The following is a 10,172-nucleotide window of genomic DNA, read 5'->3' on the forward strand; positions in this document are numbered from 1 at the left end:
GTTGTATACAGCATTTGATGATCCTGCGTGGAATCTTTCGAGAGTTCTGACGCACCAAGTAACGCGAGCCGCTTTTTGCTCTTTACAGAGCGAATGCGGTATCCATCGGGAAAACAACTTTTTTACACCTAATTGTTCATGCAAGATTATTTGTATTTGACTCATGCCAATGTCTAAAGTTGCCTGAATTTCGCGGTATGTCACATGTCGATCTTCCTCAATCAGCTTACGCACAGCATCAACGTTTGCATCACTGAGCTTGACACGTCCACGTTGAAACTCAGCAAACCAGCGATAAATTGTGGTTTTGGATGGGGCTTCATCACCAAATGCAGAAATCATCCGGTCAACACACTGTTTTTGTGTTAAACCACTTCGAAAGTCATAATAAATCATCGCTCTTGAATTTTCTCGAGTCAATTCCATTTTCTCAACGACTACACAAGTTTGACAAAACGTCGTGACAAGACCGAGAATCTTTTTTTAAATAAATAAATGGTATTTGATTTTTAAAACCAAGGAGTTTTCAATTAAAAATATTTTAATATGACGGGAACAGTGGAAATATTCCATTCCCGATACTTTTAGTGCAGCCTAGTAAAGTATAAAATTCATCGTCATAAAAATTTATTTACGCCACTTCAATTCAAAAGGTGCGATATATATTACATAATATGTGTATATTGTAGTACATATGTAGTATGTGTGTATTTTTGTATAAATATTTAGATTTGTGTTTTTAATTCATATTCAAATTCAAATTCAAATTCAAAATCATTTATTTCAACTTAGATGTCAGTATGACACACTTGTTGAATGTCAAAATACAAATAACAATGTTAACTCTACCACCGGTTCCAAAAAAAACCACAGTCCTGAGAAGAACCGGCGAAACAAACTCAGCGGGCTTTTTTTTTGTTTTTTCTCAAATATTTTCTTTTTTTTAAATAAATAGAAATATTCACAATAAAAGAAAAAACAAGTCAAAAAAATACAATTAAAAAAAAAAAAAAAAATGAGAAATGAAAAGGCCAGGAGCGAGCGCCTCATTCCCACGTAGTGCCATCTAGTAAATAATCCTTAACTTTATAATATGCCTTGTTGCACAAACGTTCCTTTACAGTTTTCTTAAATCTATGAACAGGTAGTAATTGAACGTTTAGTGGGATCTTGTTGAAAAGCTGTACACCCAGCCCCCTAAAAGAGTTGCTTATTTTCTTAATTCGAGCCGCCGGCAACGCAAGCCTATGTTTGTTCCTAGTGTTCACATTGTGCAAATCGCAGACTCTGGGGAATTCTTCAATGTTTTTACGCACGTACAATAAATTTTCAAAAATGTATTGGGACGCTAAAGTTAGAATTTTGATTTCCTTAAACTTGTCCCTCAAGAATTCCCTCGGGTGCATATTATAAATAGCACGAATAGCCCTCTTCTGCAGGATGAAAATCGTTTCGACATCGGCAGCATTGCCCCATAGCAAAATGCCATAGGACATAACACTATGAAAATAACTAAAATAAACCAGGCGTGCCGTATCTTCATTAGTATACATTCGTATTTTTTTTTACCGCAAACGCTGCAGAACTAAGCCTACTCGCTAACTTGCATATGTGAGGACCCCACTGCAGCTTGGAATCAACTGTTATACCAAGAAAAACTGTCGAATCCACAAGCTCCAGTGTCTCTCCACTTACAGTAATATTAGTGTCTACTTGTCTAACATTAGGTGTGGTAAATTTTGTACATTTTGTTTTTTTGTTATTTAATAACAGATTATTAACACTAAACCAATGTACCACGAGCGAGATAGCATCATATGCAGCATACTTGCACAATATACGATGCACCTACCAATAATTAGTCTGCATTACCTTTGGTTGAATGGTAGAGAATGCCTTAAGCATTAAGTACGCCAATGTAAATAATATATGAAGTGTATTAAATAAATATTGTTTACATAAGCATCTTCCATATAAAATATGACTTTTAACTTTACGAATGATAGTTACTTAAATGAAACTTAATGAAAAAAAAATTTTTATTGTTTAATTTGGTGGACGAGCTCACTGCTCACCTGGTGTTAAGTGGTTACTGGAGCCTATGGACATCTACAACGTAAATGCGCCACCCACCTTGAGATAAAAGTTCTGAGATCTCAGTATAGTTACAACGGCTGCCCCACCCTTCAAACCGAAACGCATTACTGCTTCACGGCAGAAATAGGCAGGGCGGTGGTGCCTACCCGCGCGGACAAGAGGTCCTACCACCAGTAAAAAAGGTTACATTCGGCTGTTCATATTCAGATAGTAGAAGTATTGAGCGGCGGTGAGCTGATGTCGGTGGCTCGAGAGCTGGACTTCCTCCCTGGATTCGCGTTCGAAGGGTTCCCCAATAGAGACAGCACGATCTACTCTACGTTATACGGTATAGAAGAAGCACACACAATGTTCAGGGGCACTATCCGATACAAAGGTGAGATTTAAGAGAGATAGAAAGAGAGGGAAGATTTTTTTATATTAGGTACGTGCGTGCGGTAGGAACTTGCGTAAATTAGTCAGGAGGAACATTTCATCACGAAAATTTCTTGTGAAATTCTTAATGTTTTTGATTGTATTTTCTTTCCATGCTTTTTATGGATATATATACATCTGGTGGTAAATGGTCACCGGAGTTCATAGATATGTGAGTTCATAACGCGAATGCTTGAGGTATTAGGTCGTAGTCTCAACTGTATAGTGTATTGATTGTACTTCCCTTCAGATCTGAACGCATGACTGCTTCACGCCAGAAATATCTACCACTTTACGCTTTGTAATTGAGTTTTCTCTTACCAGGATTCGCTGAGACGATGAAAGCCTTACAGCTCTTCGGTTTGGTGGATCCAAACTCACATCCATCTCTACATCCAGACGGACCTAACATTACATGGGTACGATACGGTTAATTTCTCAGCTTACCGTCTATCTTATCTTATACATTTAAACGAGCAATTCTTGTATATTAATATATACTTATATCATCTGAATCTCGGAAACGGCTCCAACGATTTTTATAAAATTTAGTATACAGGGGATTTCGGGGGCGATAAATCGATCTAGCTACGATTTATTTTCAGAAAATGTTTTCAATAATCAACTCTTCCCGACATCTATTGGCGAATAATAATACTATTTTTCTTAATTGAGGGCAACTAACCGCTTTAAAGACACAAAAAGATGGCGTTATCAAAAAAAAACCGAGCTAAGCTCGGTCATCATCTAGTAATTAATTAAGTAGTAAAACTAAGGAGCTAGTACCCAGTCTGAAGACAATAGCAGTAGCCTTACTATATATAAAAATTTCACATCTCTTGTATTTTGTAATCTAGAATAACGTTTTATAAAGTTGTACGTTTGGTTTCATCGAAAGACAGTTTTACTCTCTGGGTCTTCTATATACTTGTTCTAAACTTTTGCAGTTATACTACAGCTAAATAAAAGTTAAAAGCAGTTAGATTATGCACAGTATCTAAAAAGGTACCAAGATTTTCACAATGAGTTCCAGATATTTTGGCACTGTTACAAGTGCCACGATCAGGGGTGGGCTGGTAAATCTAAATCGACTAATTCGTCTTAAGTGCACATTAAACAGGAGATTGTGCATTGTGTCTATATGTTTTGTTACATGCGTGTTTATTTGTGATTAGCGCCAGACATTTAAAGTGTTTCTCAGTTTTAGTGACGGCGAAATTAAACTACAAACCATTCATCATCATTTTCCTGCCCTTCTCCCAGTCACCCGGGGTCGGCGCAACATGTTTTCTCCTTCCATACTCCTCTATCATATACCATTTCTTCGCACACTCCTTTCTTACACATATCGTCTTTCACGCAACCCATCCTTTTTTCTTAGCTCTTCCTCTTCCTCTAAAGCCTGCCACATTCATAGTTAAAACTCTCTTAACAACCTCAGTGTCATTTCGTCTCATCACATGTCATACCATCCCGAACGCGAGCTTCTCAACTTATCTGTCACAGGTGCCACTTACAGACTTCCTCTACCATAACTCAGTAATTGTAAGGTTCCAAATAATAAGACATCAAAATGATTTGACTTAAAATTCACGACTATTATCCTCTCGAATATTCTCACGAATATATATATGGTTTTGTATATTTTAGCGTCAATTTGCCTGTGAACTTCTCGGTCTGCTGGACCAGTCGATATTCTATGACAACTTGAAGTCCCGGGCAGCAGAACAATTGGGGCCAGTCGGAGCTCAAGCTGTAGAATCCTTGGGACTGCTCAGTGATAGCGAAATCGTCAAATGCGGCACTCCGTTGGACACGATCAGTCATTACCTTAGTAAAAAGCTGCAGTTAGGTGAGTTGGAAATTATCCATTGAGCACTGTGAAATTATTGAAAAATTTGAAGGCTAGAAGGAACCATCATCCCGTCCTTTTCAAAGAGCAGCATAGCCATAGCAATTCAATTGAGTCTTCGATTTCGTGCGATGCCATGTCTAAGGTCTCTGGGAATGAGATACTTTTTTATTATTACTGCATGGCGCTACCCTCTTTCAGAAATGATCAAAGTGTCAAATGTATTAAACAACTTAATTCCATGGGGAATGCTCTGAGGAATTATTCGAGATGATCCCCTCATCTCCTTTTTGTCATCGCAACTCCCGCATATTATCTGGAACCGCTGCGTTCATCGACAGTGCGTTTCCAAAGATCTTTTTTGCCACGCACCATCCGACTTTGGAATAAACTCCCCTCCACGGTGTTTTTCGAGCGGTATGACATGTCCTTCTTCAAACGAGGCTTGCGGAGAGTACTTAATGGTAGGCAGCGGCTTGGCTCTGCTCCTGGCATTACTGACGTCCATGAGTGACGGTGACCACTTACCATCAGGTGGGCCGTATGCTCGTCTGCCTACAAAGGCAATAATAAAATAAAACAACGGTTGCATCGAACCGAAAGGCATATTCACAATACGTTCTACTATAAATTTCAAGTATAAAAAATTAGCGAAATTAACTGCTGTAAGCCTAGTATCTGCTCAATTTATTTGTAATAATGGTCGTCCGGTAGTCGAAATTCGACTATAATTAATTGAAATTAAAAGTTTGTACACTATTATGATTATATTTTCAAAGACTATTATACTTATATAATCACAAATTTCGCCAAGAAAATACTATAGAAAAATATTAATAAAGACAAACAATATTTAATCTATTCTCAATTTGACCACAGACGTCAAGAACAAAAGTTTGACAATAAATAAATAGTATGCATGCGTGTGTGCGTCAAATACATGGTAGTGGGTGTGTAATGTTTTTTTAGATTTAATGTATTTTTTAGGCATAATTAAAAAAAATATTAACATTCTGCACTCCTTCTCTATATTCTATATAAGTGTGGGAAATTTCATACTCCTCCGTCCGCGCAATTTTCATAAAAAGGGATACAAAGTTTTTCCTTTACGTATTAATATATAGATTCTAATATTTCGTCTACATCAATTTCTGTCAATAAGTACGTTAATTTCGATTAAAATGCTGCTTGGCAACAAAATCATTTAAAGCTATGATTTCACTGTAATGGAATTTAATTGGACACTTATTCGAAAATACATTCAGTAGTAAGTTGTTGTTAAACAAGAGTCGTCAGAATGCACGATAACCTAAACAAAAACTGTGCGTCTGATGTGTTTGTGCCAACTTTGAACTCCACTTGATAAAAACCAATGCATTTATTGCATACTAGCAGCCCGCTCTGGCTCCGCTCGGGTCTTTAACAAAAATTTCAACGATATTTGACGTTTTTTTTTTTTTTTTAATAAAATAACACTTATAGCGGCATAACTATAACAGTTAGACATATGCTGTCGCAACACTTTTTGTAAATAACAATGTGTTCTACAAAGTCGTAGTACATTATTTTATTCTATCATCAATAGTTTTCGCAGGGCACGCGATGTGAAGAATATTTTAGGTATTTTTTTTACACCTTGGGTTACATTATTGTAGTTTTAGTAAGGATCTCTAATTTTTTTCAAAAAAGATTATAGTCTATGTCACTCGGGAATAGTGTAGCTTCCAAACAGTGAAAGAATTTTTCAAATCAATACACACAAACAAACAAATCTTTCCTCTTTATAATATTAGTATAGATTAGTTTATGATGAAAAATGTATTTAATTTAACGACAGCTTTTAAAACTTTTGTTTTGTATTTTGACCGCAACAGACTCCAATTGGTTCTTAAGTTATATTTTCTAAAATCATAATAATATGTCACTTTGCTAAGAATATCGCTCATATTGATTTTACTTAGTTTTTAGCCGAGACAAAAAAATCAATAAATTTTAAGAATTTTGAAGTCGTCGTGGCCTAAAGGATAAGACGTCCGGTGCATTCGTGTTGAAGCGATGCACCGGTGTTCGAATCCCGCAGGCGGGTACCAATTTTTCTAATGAAATATGTACTCAACAAATGTTCACGATTGACTTCCACGGTGAAGGAATAACATCGTGTAATAAAAATCAAACCCGCAAAATTATAATTTGCGTAATTACTGGTGGTAGGACCTCTTGTGAGTCCGCGCGGATAGGTACCACCGCCCTGCTTATTTCTGCCGTGAACCAGTAATGCGTTTCGGTTTGAAGGGTGGGGTAGCCGTTGTAACTATACTGAGACTTTAGAACTTGTATCTCAAGGTGGGTGGCGCGTCTACGTTGTAGATGTCTATGGGCTCCAGTAACCACTTAACATCAGGTGGGCTGTGAGCTCGTCCAACCATCTAAGCAATTAAAAAAAAAAAAAAAATTGCCAGATTTATATTATGATTTCATGTATATGTAAACATATGCTAGATTAACAATTTATAGACGAGTCACATTTATCTAATACCAGATAGATAGATAGATAGATCAGTTTTAGTTACTTATTTACTCATATGTAAGTACATATAGCGCAACGACAGATCATCATAAATTACAATATTTTTTACACACAGACAAGGACGAGACAGACTTCGTGGTTCTCCGACACGAGCTCGGGGTTACGTGGAGCGACGGTAAAAAGGAGAAACGAGAAGTCACCATGACGGTCAGGGGAGATCCTGCGTCTCATACAGCTATGGCCAGAACTGTAGGATTGCCGACCGCCATTGCCGCTAAGATGGTACTTGATGGTAAGAAAATAATATATCGAGGGGTGAAAGGCTATTCGGTTTAAGCTACGTTTGGCTTAATACCCGACACTTATCTTTGAAATTAAAGGTGCGTTTTATTTGGTACTAGCGACCCGCACTCGCTTCGCTTCGGAAACTGTAATTTACTATTGATTTCTCCACTATTTAATGGATGTTCTTATACATATAAGCCCTCCTCTTCAATCACTTTATCTATTAAAAAAAAACCGCATCAAAATCCGTTGCGTAGTTTTAAAGATTTAAGCATACACAGGGATATAGGGACAGAGAAAGCGACTTTGTTTTATACTATGTAGTGATTAGCATCAACAGTTCGATGTTTTTAATTGAACTTCTATTAAACTTACTATATTCAGATAGCTGAAGAAGTCTTTCGTTGTGTTCGTGTTTCCAAATTTTAAAATTTTTAAATGGCTCTGCTATAAAGTTTCAAAAATGTCGCTTAAAATAAATAGCCCTTCACCTGTTGATATCATTCTGAATCAACGAAGGTTTTTTTTAAATAAGGTGCCATTCTTAGTGATTCAATGCTCACGTTCAGTCATACACTAAGGTACAAACGTATTTATACATACATTTCTTGAAAGGATGTAGACGGACCGTCTCCGTTGTAGACACAATACCATAGCACCTTATCGTTAACGGTACATAGTATGCAAGCACTATACATAACAAGTTCTCGTTCATGTGCTGTGAAACATACTTGATCCTGTGGATCGAATAGTAAACAGTCGACGTCGCCCTAAGCACGTCATCACGGATCCTCCCGATCCATTAACGGTGCTTTTAGGTACCTCAAGCACCGGTCACCGTCCTCGCCGAATCCGTCGCTTGCAACGAAGTGCTCGACGAGTAAATGAACCCATAGACACACCCCACTGAGTTTCTCGCCGGATCTTCTCAGTGGGTCGCGTTTTCGATCCGGTAGTAGATTCTGCGAAGCTAGGGCCAGTGTTAGCAACAATTCCGGTTTCAGCCCCGTGAGCTAACCTACACGTCAAGGCGAAGCTGAAACAACCTCTCAAGGCTATCAGCATAGATAGGAAAAAAAAGTGTTGTGAACTCAATCAGAAAAGTTGACTGCTGGCTAACGAACTCGGTCACGTGACATCACAGGTCAGCTCCGTAATTTGTGATCCATTGCGTGCTACTAAGATGATACAGTTTTAAGTTTCACGTATCAGAAATCACTAGCACGACCAAACTATGTTTTCGTTTTCGGGAGTCGTTCTAATATGTTCATAACAACCAATCATAATATGTGTTAGTTACTAGCTACTTTTTACTACATTTATATATTGATATATAAAAACCGTTTTTTAATACATGAATGCATATCGTACTAATATTTTTTAAGACGATTCTCATTTCTAATGTAAATGACGGAAAAGAAATTTATATACAATCACATCAATATATGTATATTATAGAAATTATATCAGTTAGATCTAAACGCGACGGTAAAGTTTTTTTTTTTATAGACCATCGCCTGCCACTTATCGTGTGAGTACTCGTGAACACATTATACGTTGTGTACTAAGACTAAACTGTAGTCACAACCAAAGACTACATGAAGTCCTAGAAACATTACATTAAACTTAAACTTATGTGATGTAAGGAAATTCACATTTTTTTTACTTTCAGGTGAGATCCAAGAACGCGGAGTGGTCCTTCCATTCGCGCCGGTCGTGTACAAGTCTCTGTTGTCCAGACTCAGGTCTGACGGAATCACCGCCAAAGAAACGTCAAGGCCACTCAACTGAATCTTATTTGTAAACAATAAATACGACAACTGATATTATCAATTCACTTTCATCTGTAAATATAAAATCGGTGACAATCGTTTTATGCGTAATCAGTTGTAAATTAAATTAAGTTTTGAGATTAATTATACGTGTTTAAAAATAATGATTTTCATTTTATTTATTGTTTTATTTTTTTATTACGCTGGCAGAGATAATCGGCGCAACGGCAGCCTAAAATTTTAAATACATATGTCACCCATTTAGTCGAGAATAACAATCGCAATTACTGTGTGTTCGAACATGTACCATCTCGTATAGCAGCGAGTTGAGTATCAGCCCGGGGTAAGAGTACATTTTATGTTAGCGATTTTCACAGGTTGTCGGTATATCGGTTTGCAAGCCCTAATTATAACCAGTATTTTTTAAACATACATTTAAACCGGTTTTTGGCAAATGTAGGTAACTTTATTACAAATAAATTATTTATTATTCATACTTATTTTATTTCTTAAACCAGTGTGCTTAGTGCGAGTTTTTTAACGTTTTCGATAGCGTAAAAGTTAGTCCAATTTTGTATGTAGTTGGAACAGCGCCCCTAGCGGCAAACTTAGGCAAACTATCCCATTCCATACAAATATGAGCTAACTTTTACGCTATCGAGAACGTTAAAAAACTCACACTAAGCACACTGACATCTCGATTTTATATCTACTTTATAAATGACGTACTCGTAGTAGCGTGACGTAGAGGACAAAAACTAGTGCCGTTTGTAAAACTCGAATCGAATATGAACAAAAATCAGTTAGATGTTTGTCCTTCGTCTGGAACTCGGTACATTTTTGTTGGCGCTCCAAGGAAGATCATAGTACCATTAACGTGCGAGAGGTGACGTTCGAGTAGTTTCAAGAAATGCATGATATTCTAACAAGTTGCGATCAGCGGAGTATGACTGCGTTTAGTAGACTAGTCTATTTATAAGTGTGACACTGCCTTTTAACATTGTATTCAAGTCGTTGTGAAATAATAAAGATAAACCTTGTTTTCTGAAATAGAAAACGGGCCTCCTTCGTAAGAGCACGAGAGCACCCATAATGAAAAAGCTATTTAACACAAGTTTGGCAACAAAGCCAACACTGAAAATGAAAATCTTGTTATCAAGCAATGTCATCTGGAAAAAAAAGGTGTGACATGTTTGACATTTTGAAATCATTTTTTTGCTAACCT

At 37.0% G+C, this 10,172-nt stretch overlaps 1 protein-coding gene across 1 annotated transcript in view; it reads left to right on the top strand.

Annotated features, from left to right (window-relative positions):
• LKRSDH (lysine ketoglutarate reductase/saccharopine dehydrogenase) overlaps window positions 1-9,111 on the top strand; it is a 31,590-nt gene extending 22,479 nt beyond the window's left edge. The window contains exons 16-20 of the mRNA XM_028178503.2: window positions 2,305-2,473; window positions 2,836-2,930; window positions 4,162-4,363; window positions 7,006-7,182; window positions 8,848-9,111. Coding sequence (XP_028034304.2) covers window positions 2,305-2,473; window positions 2,836-2,930; window positions 4,162-4,363; window positions 7,006-7,182; window positions 8,848-8,966 — 762 coding nt within the window. The 3' untranslated portion in view covers window positions 8,967-9,111. The remainder of the gene's footprint in view (window positions 1-2,304; window positions 2,474-2,835; window positions 2,931-4,161; window positions 4,364-7,005; window positions 7,183-8,847) is intronic.
• Window positions 9,112-10,172: the final 1,061 nt, after the last annotated feature.

The sequence above is a fragment of the Bombyx mandarina genome, chromosome 12, assembly GCF_030267445.1.
Source record: "Bombyx mandarina strain Sakado chromosome 12, ASM3026744v2".
Taxonomy (NCBI): Eukaryota; Metazoa; Arthropoda; class Insecta; order Lepidoptera; family Bombycidae; genus Bombyx; species Bombyx mandarina.